Source organism: Erpetoichthys calabaricus, chromosome 14 (genome assembly GCF_900747795.2).
Source record: "Erpetoichthys calabaricus chromosome 14, fErpCal1.3, whole genome shotgun sequence".
NCBI lineage: Eukaryota > Metazoa > Chordata > Cladistia > Polypteriformes > Polypteridae > Erpetoichthys > Erpetoichthys calabaricus.
In genome coordinates, this window is record NC_041407.2 from 62,849,198 (window position 1) to 62,865,513 (window position 16,316).

General features: G+C 37.6%; 1 protein-coding gene across 2 annotated transcripts in view; it reads left to right on the forward strand.

The window, feature by feature from the left end:
• grhl3 (grainyhead-like transcription factor 3) overlaps positions 1-16,316 on the forward strand; it is a 104,060-nt gene that overhangs the window by 59,668 nt on the left and 28,076 nt on the right. For both annotated transcript variants that reach the window (XM_051919068.1, XM_028818588.2), the window contains 5 exons: positions 2,731-2,911; positions 3,221-3,285; positions 6,634-6,928; positions 7,300-7,379; positions 9,374-9,530. In XM_051919068.1, coding sequence (XP_051775028.1) covers positions 2,731-2,911; positions 3,221-3,285; positions 6,634-6,928; positions 7,300-7,379; positions 9,374-9,530 — 778 coding nt within the window. The remainder of the gene's footprint in view (positions 1-2,730; positions 2,912-3,220; positions 3,286-6,633; positions 6,929-7,299; positions 7,380-9,373; positions 9,531-16,316) is intronic.

A 16,316-nucleotide genomic window follows, 5' to 3' on the forward strand; every position in this document is an offset into this window, starting at 1 on the left:
CATAGTCTCCTAACACAAGAAATTACTGTTCCAATATTTTAAAATATTTATACTGTTTTTTGAGGCTACTATAGACTTAAGCTGTTGCTGAGCCCATGTAATAGACTTTAAAGGATCTCACTCATGCATTGCTTCAGTGCAGTCCACCTTAATGCTGTCTGCCGGTCACAAATAAGGTCCCACCTTCTTAATGTTAGCCACCATTGTTAGTATAAGTGGCATCAATTAAAGCGCATCATAATCATTTCACTTACAAAGGCCCATTTACAGGGCAGTAACTTGGTCACACTTATAACAGAAATCAGGCATTGCATTTTTCAAATTGGCTTTTGAAATTCAAATATTCATGTATATAGTGTTGTAAGTAGAAAATGCTGTCATTTTTAGTAACTACATGCCTAGTATCACAGCCTGACTTCATACAAACATTAGTGACCAATGTGTGTTTGTATGGGTGTTTTATTTCAAAAAAGCTTAGCTGACACAAACTACATGAATGCCACTTTGGTCAGCAGCTGTTTTTCAGATTCATTTTCTTTTCTTTTGCCCTGATTTGATCTCTGCCAAGCACTGTTTTTAAATCACAGTCGCTTTCAACAGTTGAAATAGCGTGGTGCAAAACCACCCACTGCCTTGATACAAAAGAAAAAAAAAAGATTTATGACTTACCAACTGAGAGGTTTTGCAACCGAAACCTACTTTGCCAGAAGCAAATTTCTGTCATGCTCATGGTATGTTATTAAAACTTCATGTCTATTACAATGCCAGGGTTATCAGACAAGCTCTGAAAATGAATACTAAAAGATTGATTTGAAGGATAGATTACTCTATTCTCTTACTGCAAAAATAAAAGGTAGGGCCAAATAACGAATAAACCCTGAGTGATATGAGATCACCATGAAACTTGCACAGCAGACCAGGCTTTGAGTCGAAGATACTTTAGATGATGCACGTCTTGGCTTTTCCCTGATCACTGAGGTCATGAAGCTGCAGTAGATTATGGAAAGTAAGAATACGGCTTTTCTTGCCCTTTAATAAATGGAAGAATGCATTGAACTGTCAAAACTGAGACATAACAGCTTAGTATTTATATACACTATCATCTGCCAATAACTCATCTTTAATACTCTGGATCATCTTATTTCAGTGCAAGGTTCTGGAGAGTGAGAACAAGTACAATGATATTTTTACAGTCACTCTTGCAAAGTCAGTTTATATGCACCTATGTAGAATATCAGAAACAGTGAACAAGAATGTAAGCAGAACATGTATATGTTACACAGAGAAGGTCAAACCTGGGACTAGAAGCCAGCTCCTTGTCATTTTGAAGCAGCAAAGCTAACCACTGTTCCTCCTTGCCACCCTTAATAACAACTAAGAGTATACTGTATAGTAAGATCTGATCACGGCTAATAAATAACTCAGTACTGTATTTGTTGCATGTTCTAAGGAATGAAAGGAGCATATTGTTTACATTTAGACCTGAGTAATGTTGGCCTATTAATTTATGTAGCTATGTATGTATATATTTGGTGACATATGTAACCTGTGGCATGATATATATAACTTCTGCATTTTCCAAATATTGAGCTAGTAAACACTGCTGCCTCACAGATCCAGCATCCTGGGTTTGAAGCCCATAAAGTCCACCTGTAGTCTCTGCGTGTTTTCACGATGCCTACATGGCATTTCCAAAAGGGAGTCAAATTTTTCCTCCCACATTGCTCACGACATGCCAGTTAGGCTGATTGGTGGTTCCAGTGTGAGTGCGGGTAGGTGCAAAAGTGGAACTTCAGATAGAAATGCACCCAGTCCAGGGCTGGTTCATGCTTTATGCTGGTGATTATAAATCGGATTATGTGGATTTGATAAAATTATTCTTCAACTTAATATTACTAAGTGAATGGATTGTTGTTCAAAAAGTATGAATTGCTGCTTTTCACTGAAAAGCAAACTCTTATGTTTGAACTGTCTCATAGCCTCACCATTTAATTTTTCTTAACGATCAAAACGTTTCTGTTACTTTTGTAATAGTGACATATCACATTTACCAAAATAAGTGCTTTAGTCTTCAGGCAATGAGAGGAATGTATTATTTTTTACCACTTAATTGGCCTTTAACCAAATGGGCATGAGGCTTTAGCGTCTCTAGCCTTACATTGTCGCACACAAGAAGGCGTGAACGCTCTCTGTCAAACGTCAAGTTTCAAATCGTGTTTTATCACTCTAACAAAACAATACCCTAGGAGCATTGTGCATTAGCTTAGATAATTGGGTGCTGTACTGTAATTCATACCTCTCTGTGATCAGTCTAGTATTTAAATTTACAAAATAGCATTAGGGGGTACGGTCTATAAGAGGCAGATGTCATTTACTTAAAATGTTTTAAAAGTTCTGTGCAGCCGCACCGCAAAGAATGTTAGAACACTCAACCTCACCAATGTTTTACAGGATGTTCATTCAAAAACAAGAGCCAGGTAAGACACCTATCACCTTTCTGAGGGCAACAGACGCAGATTAATCACAGGGTGCATTTTAGGAACGGATTTGTTGTGTTAGTGACAGAACTCAAAACAAGTATCCAGTGACACACGAGTAAGTCTGAGGTGCCTCTGAGACAATAGCAAACATCAGACAGGCCATTAAGAGTATGTGTCACTAGCAGCCATCAGAAAATATCTCTTCTGTTCCCATTCATGACCTCTCTTTTGCAATACATTTTTCTTCTAGCCTGAGATCTGGGATCGTCCCCCATACAGAAAACACAAACCACAGATACGCCTACACTAACCATGAGGATCCCTGGAAATCCTACCATGAAAACCCAATGCCGATCACAAGCAAACCCAGGATGAAACTGAACAGCGACGACGAGGCGGTACTGAGCTTCTTCTGTGATCACTACAGCAAGGTATTAGATTGTAGAGCTTTCATACTCATTCTGTTCATATAAGCAAATTCTAATATTTTGTTCACTTGAATAATGATAATGAATACATTGAAAAGGTATTTTTCCAAGTCTGCAAAGTCTCTCTGTATAGAATGGTCCTCTGTCATTTTAGATTGTTTGACCTCCTTCACTTGCCTTGTGGCCTTGAGTGCCCAATTGACTTTGGCACAAATCAAACCTGCATGCTTGGGAAGGACTTTAATCAAAAATAATACAAGTAGATGTGCATCTTGTTTATTTCTTAAAATAACACACTTTTAATTTTTTAAGGGTCCAAAAGACTTGAAAATAACTGCATCAAGCCGGACAGTTGGCGTCTATGAACAGAATAAAAGGTAAACCAATGCTTTAGGTTAGAATTGTGAAAGATTAAGAGAGGAAATATTTAGTCAGTTCAGAAATTACATTTTGCTCAGAATCAAAATAAAGAGATAAAGTGGTAAAATACTTCATCAATTCAAAAATTACCTTTTGCTAGAAGAAAAAGAAAGCAAAAAAGGTAGTAACTGTGCAAATACATACCAAATATGTATAGTTTACAAAAATTGGGGTTAGACAAAATTATTTCAGTTAGTGTTAATGGTGATAAAAGTCCAAAAAAGGATGTTTCTTTTCTTTTCTTTTCGCTTGGTTTCACCAGCACTGTGCATTTATACCCTTTCAGCCTTAGCACAGTTACGTTAAGGAGAATTTTCTACAGAAGGGAAATATTTTGCACAACAAAAGATTTTGTAAGCATAACATTCTTTGCTTGGAATGCAATGTGCTTTTTCGCCAATATCGTTTAAAAGCAAAGAAACGCTTCGCTTATTTCAAGGTAACCTTTCAACGTTCTTCGCCAGTCTTGACCTTTTACACAAAGATTAGCTTCCTTCCTTTTCCCCTTTATTTATGTGATGCTGCACTTGTGTGGCTGTAGAAGTCAATTGTGTATCTTGAACAATTTTAATCCACTTTCCTTCGCTGTAATCATTTTGATTTTGGCAAAGCTAGTTGACGTGAAGTTCAGCGCAGATGTTCATTACATATTATTTGTGCTTAGAACTTTGGGATGATACTCATAATAAAAAACACTGTGTGAGTATAAAAAATAATTAATTAATAATCAGAGGTTAATTGGTTTTATCTCCTTCATTGCCAGCTGTTTTTAGCTTAATATATTTTATATTTAGAGCGATTTTTCATTACCATTGGCATGCTGTGGTGGAGCTGATTGTTGCTGTGTGTTCATTAGTTGACTGTCTCCTAGACATTTAGGATGGTTGAATAAATAATGTGATTGGATGGATAGATAATGGGTGGGCTGCTATTTGAAAGGTCAGAAGGGCCACTTGTTTATGCAATGGCCATATCAGTGTCTCTTTCCTCAGCTGTGCACCTCCATCTTATTCAACTTGTCTCATGAGACTGTCTCTCCAATCAGACCTTGTTCTCCTGTTCTTCATCCACCAACTGCACCGATTAAGAGTCTCACTTTGATCTCATGGAGTCTGTGCATCAATCCATAGCAGAATGGCTCTAGAGACTCTACCAAGAAGGCCAGGGTTAATGGATTTTAGGGGAGGAGAGTCTGACATATCCGTTTGACAAATTAGTTCTCTCTTTGTGTCCCATGCGTGGGCCAAGATCCTTTAATAGTTGACTTTTTCTTATGACCCCTTAGTCGGGTCTCTTTCACAGGTTTAGTGTGTATGTCTATGTGTTTTTGTATATGTATGTGACTGATTACTTTTTGCTCAGTTATCTATTAGTTGTCAAATCTAGTTCAGGAACTTGGACATTTTGATAATTTACCGGCTTGTTCAATAGGCAAGCTTAATACGTACCTACAGGTCAATTTCTTTGCCAATAATAAATACCAACAACATTCTGTCCAAATGGAGCTGATCAACTAATTGAGTTGTAATAGGAAATTAACATCAAGATAACTGTCATAAAAGCCATTAAACACTTAAAATCATATTGTGTATCCTCAAAAATCAGTAAGATTTGTAAACCTGTATGTAAACCTGTAGGTAGGATTGCAGGGGGCCATGGTCTATTTAGGCCACACTGGGCACAAGGCAGAAAAGATCAGTGAGAAAAAGCATATGAATTCATTAATTTGTATTTTACCACAAGTACATATAATATGCATACCCAAAATTAATTCAATATTTTATAAATGTATACATTTTATAAATTAATTTTAGTTTACAATTTTAAATTATCTGAGTTTGTTAAACTATTAACAAGTCCTTGCAGTATCATTATTTCATTAAGGCTTTAACTTCCTTGATACAGTTAATACATAATTCATTTTAGTAATGTATGTGAACCTCTTTTAAGGTTCTGGAGAAATGCACAGTTTTTCACACTTGGTACAGTATGTCCATAGAGTCACTATACCAGATGCATTCATTGCAATTGTTTCAATATTATGCATGGTGGAGAGTGTGGCCTATTGGTTAAGTCAGCAGACTGTAAAGCACAAGGTTGCTGATTTAATTCCTAGCTTTGACTCACTGTTTAACTCTGAGCAATTCTTTTCACCTGCTTATGCTCCATTTGCAATGTAAACCTAATGGAAAACCCAGCCTTTTGTTGGACTCAAATGAGTGAGCCACGGCTAGCGCTCTGATTTTATTTACTTTAAACGTACAAATGAGTTATAAAGGCATATTGTCACCATAGTGCTCATAGGCACCTTTGTGGCATTACTTCAAATGGTCTTCTGAAGCTAAGTAATGTGTTCATAGTGGAATTTACTTTGGCATTAAATAGGCGCTTGATAATAGTGGTGTGTAGAGGTTAGAACTGCTGACTCATGGCTGCTTTGTGTGTTACATTTGTACTGTACATTCTCCCCATGTCTTTCCGGGTTTTTAACTGGGTATTCTGGTTGTTCCCTTATGAAAAGTTGTGTATGTTAACTGGCGATTCTAAATTGGCCCATTGTGTGTGTATTAGCTGTGCTACTGGTCTGATCTGGTTGAATGCTAAGTAACCAGCATAGACTTCACTGTTAATGTTCGCAGTGCACAGTGTAGTGCATATGCCTCTGTTTGATGCCATTGGGTATGGGATTCGTAAAAGCAGTATTAATATTTGTGATGTGCCATCTATTGGAATGACAAATGCAATGCATTTTATAGCTAAACATGTTTGCTGTGTGCCATCTTTTAAAATGACAGAGACTTAGCAACTTAATGAACACATAGACACTTAACCTTTAATTAATGTGGATGTATATAAATTAGTTCTGCGATGTTCCAACCATCCATCCAAGGGTAGTCCCTGCTTTGTGAATGACATTGTTGGAATGATCTCTAGATCCTCGTCCCCCACCACCTCACTGATTGGGATTAAGCAGATTTGAGAATATCATGTTATGTTTTCTCATTTTAATAAATGCACACCACATACATGCAAAACTTACAGCAAGCATTTAAAGTGAGCACATTCTCCCATGGTCTGAGCAGTTTTTGCCTTGCAGTTTTTCTCCCATTTCCAAAAGCATAGCTTATTATGTTAATTGGTGGCTCTAAACTGGCTCATTATGGGTGAGTATGTGTGTGTACTGTGCAATTGACTGGACTGATTGCTGTGTTTGTGTTCAATACTGCTGGATTAAGTCAGTTCAGTGATGAATGGTTTATTACAAAGGCGAATAACTGATCATGAACTATTGTTGGTCTCTACAGGGGCTGCAATGGACTGGGAAACAACATTCCTGAGCTAACACCCACAACCTATGAAATGAAATTTTTAGCAGAAAACATTTCATCAAATTTAAATGGCCTGGACTCTGTACTAACTGCACACAAACCTGATAGACCGTGTGGGACAGCATTTCCTATTAAACAAGATAATGAGGATTTTCTGACTCCTGCAACTGAAACTTATGACAAAAACATGTTGAGTTCTATCTTCGATTCCATCTTGCTTCCACAGCCTCACAAATGGACATTAGACAGCACTTTCAAAGGCTCACATGAGGTGAGTGATCATACAAAGCTTTCCACTGGAATGATCAACTGTGTTTAGTAAATTGGCAATGGACACCCTAACCCCCCATTTTTGAATCTGTAATAACCTCACTTTGAGGAATAGTTATTTGGATCATTGATGAAAGTATTCCTTTTTCTAAATAACAATAGTATTTAATGATAACAATAATTAAAGCATTTACTTTAAGAAACGGCTTTAACTCACATATATTCATAAATCGTTTCAACACAGCCTTATATAGTGTAAATATCTTGTGCTTTATATATTTAGTATGATAATCCCACAAGGTCTCCTTTGGCACTTTGATAGCGATGTCTTCTGTGTTCACCTTCATTGTCGATCTCTTCTTTCTCTTACAGCATGTGTCCTGTGATGACCCCTTCACTGACCAGACAGAGCCAGCCTACTCCGACAGCTATCCACGTTCTGTTCCAGCCAGGTACAGCAATGACTTCCTTTCGTCTACTTCAATCATGAAACTACTTCTTCCATTACAGGATCGTAGACAAACGTGAACACCCCACAGTATTAGGAGTAAGACAGAAACAAAATATGACAGAGGCCCTAATTCTTTAAAGGCTATACACATGCATATCGGACTAGTTCAGACTCATCAGTTTTCGTAGCTTGGTTATGTTGAGAGGTGTCAAGAAGATGACATAATTAAAAAAAATGGATGTGGGTAAAATGTGCAAACATCACACAGATTATGACCTGGTAAGAAACAGAACCCATGACACTTGAGCTATAAAGTAGCAGTATTAGCCTCTACTGTATGCTATCACTCATTCTACCAAATACTCTTACACTACAGAAGAAGATTAGTAGTAGAAATATAAGCAGCAGTATTATGTGAAATTCTTACTTACATGTCTAACCAACATGCAAAATTTCAAGTCTTTTCAGTAACGTAGTAAACAACAATGTATTAAATTAGATGCACAGAGTGTAAAGCTTATTTGATCTACCTGGTCTTCACTCAGTGAAAGTGTCATATATGGACAGATTCCAGCCACCCATGTATGCTTATGGACAATTAATAATTGTGCTATGGATTGGAGCTGCCCTAAAAATGAACTTAAACTGGCACACTATAGAGCAGGTTGTGCAGCTCACAGGCAGACATGTATTCCTTCAATTTGTGAATCCATCCGTTCCAATACAGGAATGGGAAAGCAGGAGCCTTTATTGACAACATAAAACATAAGGCAGCAATGAACTCTAAATTAGGTGCCAGTCCTTCTAATAGCACACCCACACACACAAATGCACCCATTCGGGAATAGACTATATTATGTCCGAATGCAGAGAGTGGCCAGGCACATAACTCGACGCATGCCACTGCAGCAGTAACGCCATTAATCCGTAAATATGTAGAGGAAGACTATCCTAATTAGTTACATGTGCCATTCATTATTAGTTACATGTGCCATGTAGTTGAATTTTCTTGTCGGTGCTGGCAAATACTCTACCAAGGTATGTGTGTGAACTGACAACCTGGTGCTTGTACCACCTAAGACCTTTATTTATTCATTCAGATCCTTTGTCATAATAGGGAGGCATCCTGTAGTGCAGGTTTTTGTATTCTACAGACATTATTTTTTAATTCATTCAGTTTCTGAATTAATTTTTTGCAATATATGGGGCTATGGAGTTTTGGAGCCTATTCTGCCAGCACAACATATGAACCAACCCTAAACAGGGTGCCACTCTACTACTGGATACAGTGAGCCACACATCCACCCTCACACAAACTGATCCGAATCTGTCTTTAGGATGTAGGAGGAACACTGGAATACTTGGAGAAAATGTAATGTGCCTCCTCAGATATTATCTTCATTTTCTATTAATGTCAAGAACGCTCTTGCACGGATTGTATGGTACCAGAGGTAGACATGACAATGACATTTCATTTCAGTTTCAGTGAGATGAAACAATTCTGCATCTTCTTACATGCAGCATTCTGCATTGTCACTGAAATCATGGCATTCTCTGAACCTGATTCACATTTGTTGTTTTAGGTGTTTTAGTTGGCAGTTAGAAGCCAAACTCAGTGACTCATTGAATTATACAATGAGCTTTGAATTCAGATGATGCAGTCTGATTATTTAGAGCTGAAAAGTCTCTTTGCTTTTATCAGTAGTTGAAGCAAAGGGGGGATCATGTCAGCAAATGTCGTCTTTAGAAATGATACGAATGCTGGTGTTATGATGGTGCAGGAGTTTAGCTAGAACACTGAAACAATTAGCCTTCTGGGAGAGCCCTCCTCCTATCATTCCTCCTCCTCTTTCACAAGCACGTGGGTAAATCTGGGGAGTTGGTAGCATTCTGAATGGTCAGATTCATTGGGGCTGTTGTTTACATAGCTATGTCAAAGAACATGGCTAACTGCTTGTTGTATATTTCTTGTTTTTGTGTGTGTTTTCATGTTAGAAGTGACTTTGAGTACTTGTTAGGCTGCCCAAGAGCGTCCTTGGCTAAATCCGGGGAGATTCCCATGGCGTATCTCAATAAGGGTCAGTTCTACCCCATCTTCCTGAAAGCAACTGGAGGAAATAAAGGTCTGGGACTTTCATCCACTAAAGTCAAGGCAAGTCTGTTTTATCTTCTAGCAGAACTTATCCCGAAGGAAAGTAACACTGTATTGCTACTACTGCTGCTCAGCAGATCTTAGGGAAAACTTCATAACGTACACACCAGCTACTCTGTTCCTGAATTTCAGATCTAGTGTTTAGGGGAACAAATCATATCAGCAGGTTATAATGTAACTTTTGTGTGGGTCATGTTTCAAAATGTTACTTTTAGGTTGCTTAATATTAAAGCTTGTATAATTATGTTGTGATTTGCTCTTAAGTTAAACCATTATAGAGCATCAATATATTTCACTTCTTAACAGACCAGGTTGAAGGATGCTGGAGCCTGAATGACCAAAGATGAATGCAGTTTTTTATTTCACTCTTTTGGGGGTTAGGGTCCATTTATTTTTCTTAACTCAGTGAATTCAATAAAGATTCAAATGGTGTCAGAGTCTATCCTTCCAGCATCAAGAGCAAGGAAGGGACCAAACCTGAACGGGATACCAGTGTATCAGTGGAAATACTCACCCATTTTTGGCCAATTTAGAGCTAAAGAGACATATTTAGAAGGTGGAAGGAAATTGTAGTGCAAGGAGTAATCATGCAAACTCCGCATAAATAGTAGTCTGGCCTGAAATTTCTCTTATGTTCCTGAAGTGGAGAAGCAGCAGTACTAACATTTGTGCCAGCTTCTTACTGGATATTTTGTTATTTAAATGTGTGTAGCACAATTTTATAACTATGGTTTTTCTCTCAATGTCAATGTCAAATTATTTTTATAGCACTTTTAAATAACCAAAGTACTGTACAGCATAATAATCCAAAAATACAAATTAAAAACAAATAAAAGTAAAATAATCTAAATGCATACAAAACAAAATATCTACATTAGTAAAAACAGGAAGGGAAGGCTTCAATAACCCAGAAAAGCTTTGGAAAACAAAAAAGGTTCTAAGCTGGGCCTTCAAGGTACTAACATAAGAAGTAGTTGTAATAAACAGTGGTAGACTGTTTCTAAAGTCACAGGATAGTTACTGAAAAGGCATGGACTCTCTTTAATTTCAAATGAGAACAGGAAATAGTGAAAACTGAAGACCTTAAAGATTCTGTGGCTCATGCTGGACAAAGTAGTTCAACTGAATTCTGAACCTCACAGGAAACCAATGGAGTGTGACTAAAATTAGTGAAATTCAATGCCTCTTCTTAGTAGCAGTGAGCATCCTAGCAGTTGCATTCTGCACTATTGTAGCCAAGAAGGCAGACTGATTAACACCCAAGTAAAGTACATTGCAGTAATCTAATCGTGAGGTAATAAGGATGAATGACTATCTCTAAGCCATTCAGAGGTCAGAGATAAATAGATTTTAAGTATGGTCTGCTTAGCAGTGATACATAATATTGTGCGTCTTCAAGGTATTTTTCAAGGGAAGCATATAAAGAGAGAACAATACAGGAGCCAACAGCAATCCCAAAGGAACCCCACATGCCAATGGAGCAGAGGAAGAAAAGCATTCACCAATTTTAATAGAGAAGGATGCGTCCCTGAGATACAATGTTAACCACTCCAAGGCTGACCCCTGAATGCCAGCCATAACTCTTAACAAAATGAAATAATCAGCTGTATCCAAAGCTGAGCTCAAGTCCAGAAGAAGTAAAACACAACATTTCCCAGAGAGAATCAGTATGTTTACATGCACTTTAATAACTTGATTATTCACAGAAACTTGGATTCTAAAATGGCATATAGAGAAACCGGGTTATTGGTCTCTGACAAACCTGGTTGACAGATGCAGATTTCTCCATGAGTGATGCAGTCAGGTACACCATTAACCGGGTTACAGTTAAATCTGTGCATGTCCGTTGCACTATTTTAGCCTGCATGCATGCTTTCAACAGGGGGATGAGACCACAAAATACATTTCTTGAGGCAAATGTTTGTTATTCTGACTGAGTTAATCTGTCTGAATATTACAGAAATCACTAAATTCATGTTGTTGAGCTGAATGTACAGTGCTGAACTCAGTAGCACAATCTCGAGAGCATTAGGGTAATGTATAAAAAGTTACATGCATTATGTAGTCTGATTACTTTTTTTAAACTAACGAGTAACCCAACACAATACTTATTTCACTGAAGTAATAATACCTGTGTTACTATTACCCCAGCAGCATTGGGTGTAATGTAAGAAGCACACTTACTGATGTGCCGCTCCCTTGCAAGGCTCAATCACACAGTCAGACAAAAAAAAAAGGAACTGCATGCAATCCACTAACAGAAAAATATTAAGAAAGTGTCAGTTTAGTTTTAGCTCAGCTATTTGCTATAGATTTGTTAGAACAGTGTGATCAGTGATGCAGTGGCCAGTGTTCATAAGTTGAGTCTTCAAGGGCTCAGGTTAGTCAAGGAGGGTAAAGGGGATAAATGTTATTTACTTCAAATACTTGATTGACTAAACATATTAATAAAATAATAATAATAATTTTTTACATTATATATAGCACTTTTCTCACTACTCAAAGTGATTTTCCATAGTGAGTGTGGAGTCACTTCAACCACCATTATTGTGCAGCATACACCTGGATGATGTAACAGCAGCCATTTTTGCACCAGTACATTAGCTCACCATACATTAGCTGTTAGGTGGTGAAGTGATGAGAAAGAGAGCCAATAAGAGATAGGGTACGAATAGGGGGCCAGAATGACTAGGCCATGCAGGTCAATTTATTCCGGATATCGGGATTCACACTACTCTTTATGAAGGATGCCCAAGGATCTTTTATGACCACAAACAGTCAGAACCTTGGTTTTACATCTCATCCAAAGGATGGCACCATTTTTACAGCACAGTGTCCCTGTCACTGCACTGGGGCAATGGGATCCACACACAGCTTACAGGGTAAGCACCCCTTGCTGGCCTCACCAACACCTCTTCCAGCAGCAACTTAAGCTTTCCTAGATGGTCTCCTATCCAAGTACTGGCCGGGCCCAAACATGCTTAGCTTCAGGTGGATGACCTGTTCTGACTTATAACAGTCTACACGCTTGTTTTTGATTCATGATGGCTGATAATGATGTTTAATTCTTTTTCCATAATTTAGTGAGGTTGGAGAGTTTAAGGAGTGAATCATTGCTCACTCTTACAACAGCAGACTGCATGCTGACTGAAATGTATCAATTACTAGTTATTATCAAGGTAAACAGAGAGATCTGATATACCTCCATCTATAGGACCTTGGCTAGGAAAGATACTTTTGAAACAAACTGACCTGTAATTACTTAAGATTGAGGGATCCAGATATAGTTTTTTTTAAGCAGCAGTTGAACCACAGCATGTTTATAATGTGAGAGTAACAGATTGGGGGAAACGGAATCGGTAGTGGGTAAGTGCAAGGCTTGAATTTATAGTTGGAGGTTTTATTTTCAGATGTATTTTCAAAGATGTCACTCCTTTTTTTCTTGTAGAATTGTATTTAGGGACTTTGTGTGCCACAAACTTGCACACATTATGTAGCCTAACACTATGTCATTTTAAATATTTTTTCTTCATTGTAATCCATTGAAATTTTGAATAGCAGACTAGATCAACACAATTGCTTCCTCCAGATAAATGTTAAAAGTCAGTCATCATAGCTAATTTTAGAATGTGTACAGCTTCCCTACCAGTGTTAACTTACTGGATCCTCTTATACAGCACACAGCAAGTGTTCATTTAATGCAGCAACTGTTTTGTTGAAATTCAGTTTATCAATCACATTGTGACACCATTGACAGATTTGTAATGGAAATAATGATGTAGCAGAACCATATTTTAGGATTTACCTCTTCAAACATTTGAGCAATCAGACTCAATGGATTTGGCAACTTTATTTCTGTTGCTTTAGTTAAATATGAAGCATTAAATTCTATTATGAAGGTTGACGCACGCACTTGTCAGAACCTGAGAGAGGAAGCTCTTCTTTGTTTTTACATAAGTAACACCCTTTGTGTTGACCTTTTATAGACAGCTCCTAAAATAGCAAGATTTTTCTCTTTAATTTATGGCGTTCAACTGGATGGGGTTTGATGATGGAAGGTTGGGTGACTCGGCCCCATTCCCTCCGTCTTAGACACGTCTAAGGTAAACTTGAATAGATGCCAAGGAGCTTTTTATCATTTTATCATAAGAGAAACAAATCTTTGCATGCCGTGAGCCAATTTTTGACTTGCAATTTTGTCTTTATGACTAACTTACAAATTGTAAATAATAAAGGGGTGTGGCTCACCAGGGCAATGACAAGCACTTATTCTGAACTGTGAATGAAAACTGGCACTAAAAGTATATTTTCAGCTTTGTTCAGTGTTGCCATACACCTTACATACTGTGGACAAGAACTTGGCTTTCCTTGAAAGTTGCAATTTATTTTTACTAATAATTATGACAGACCAAAAGACCTGCATGAGTCAGTGTTGATCCTTGATTTTCAAGTGACCCTCGTACTCTGCATAATATTATTCTATGAACATTTTTTCTGTTAAAATTTTCAGATTTAATTTAATATCATAAGCCAAAATACTTATATAAGTGAAATATCTGGGCTATATTTTGAACTTTTTATTTAAGCACAGCATGGTAGCGCTGTCACATCACTGGCCCTGCACCTTAATTTTCGAAATTCTGTTGTCTGTGTGGAGTTTGCACATCTTTGTAACTTTTCCCCTCACATTCTCAAAGACATGCAATTAGTGATTCTGAAATGGCCTGAGTGTAGTTGTGTGAGTGAGTGTGGCAATGGACTAGTTCCATGTCCAAGTCTGTTCTGCTTCTTTGCTCTGGCCCCTCATGACAATAAATTGGAATTAGTAGGTCTGATAATCATGTTGTTATTTTTGATGATCCAGTCCCAGAGCCCTTTTGATAACTGACAACTTTCATGATACCACAATTTCTCATTTTTCTTCTGTCATTATGATCAAACAAACCACTGTATGTTCATCCACCTCTAAGATCAGAAACCCGTTCAGATTGTTGAAATTTCATAGAATAAACATTGCAGAGTTCATCAGCTCTAAAGAACTGGACTAAATCAGTAGCCATCTTTAAAAAGGGTTAGAAAGTTTATTATAAGAGATTTAATAACAAATATCAAATGCTACCATAGTAAAGAGCATTAATTGCTCCAACTCATATGGGTTGAAGTGTTCATTCAGTGATGAAGTGTGGAAGAATCAAAAACCACACAAATACAGTCAAAAGATTCCTGTGTCTCCAGAAACATCCATCAAGTTATTCCATTATGCTTTCAAAAGTTGTAATCCTCAAGAATTCTTTCATTTAAACAGTGTCACACACACACATTCGAGGACGCCAGTGGAAATCAAGGGGAACTGCACTTAAGATGTACACCAGGAAGCACTTCTTTACCATAAAGGTTCTTAGAAATGTGTAACAGTTTACTGAGTCATGTAAGGCAAACATCAGGCTACTAGACTCAACATGATATCTAGTCAGAGAGCATGTCATATTTAATGATTGTATTTGCTGAATTTTGTTGAGTCTGAGGGTGTCAGATTATATGAACAGGAATTGTACAAGGTTACTGATTCCATAATTCTCCCTCTGCTTTTCTTCACAGTTCCAAATCTTGTACTGAGACCCAAAGTACCATAATGTCTCATTTTGACAGCCAGTCAAACTGGAATGAGTCTCAGTCTTGGCTTATCTCTTTTTTTCTCATTCTGTTATGGTACAGCAAACACAAAACATTGAACAGACATCTTCACTGACTCCAAAGTTCAACAAACCTCTTCTCTATTTATACCATCTGATATACTTGCGTTCTTTCTGTCCTTGCATTCACTAATGTTCCTCATTGTCGGTGGATATGTTATGCATTTTACTTCTGGTTGACCTGTCAATGGTGTAACAGTCCATTTTATAACTTGTGGCCTGTTCCAATAAAATAATTCAGTTGGGTTTTATCGTAGCGAATCACTTAGTGTTATGACTGAATCTTTGAGGATGTCACACTACTCAATGGAGGGTAGCAGATGTGTACTGACACTGCAATTCATGGTGATTTCCTTAAGATTTTGTAAATGAAGATTATGACTGAAATGTTTTGTAGTGTAATGCCAGAGTAATTAATGTAGAAATCTTGGCACTAGGACCTCTTAGCTTGCAGCTGAGCAAACACACTTGATAACTAAATGGTCTCCTCTTGCTTGTCAGACTCTTAAGGTCTTATTTTAGGGTTAGTGCTGTGTTATGTTATCTATAAATATTTCTATATATATTTTAATGGTTATGATTAGTCTATATTATCTATTTCAAGGTTACTCAATAGGGGTGTTGTTTTTACTCCTGTTGATATGTATTCATTTTTAATGCTAATGAAGATTGCTATCAATCATTAAATGACAAGTAACGACTCTCATAAACCGAAGGTGTTCCCGCCAGTCTAGAGGCCCTATACAATGTGTGCTGCCTGTGTTTTGTGTGTGGGAGGAAATTGAAGAAACACTCACTCAAACATGAGAGAGCATGGAAACTAAACATCTAAACCAGGAAATAAGTCCAGGTCATTAGCCGTCTTAATATATGGCCACAATGGGCACTGGCCAGGTGCCCCAGCAGCATAGGGGCCCATGATGTTTCTGATGCCTATGTACAGTATGTTTCTGTTTTGCTATCAAAACAGGGGCTCCAGCACACTACTTTGCCCCAGGACCTATGATGCTGGGAATATGGACCTGGCTGAGAGGCAGCTGCATTAACCACTATGTCCCCACACTATCTAACCTACAAATTCATAAACTGATAA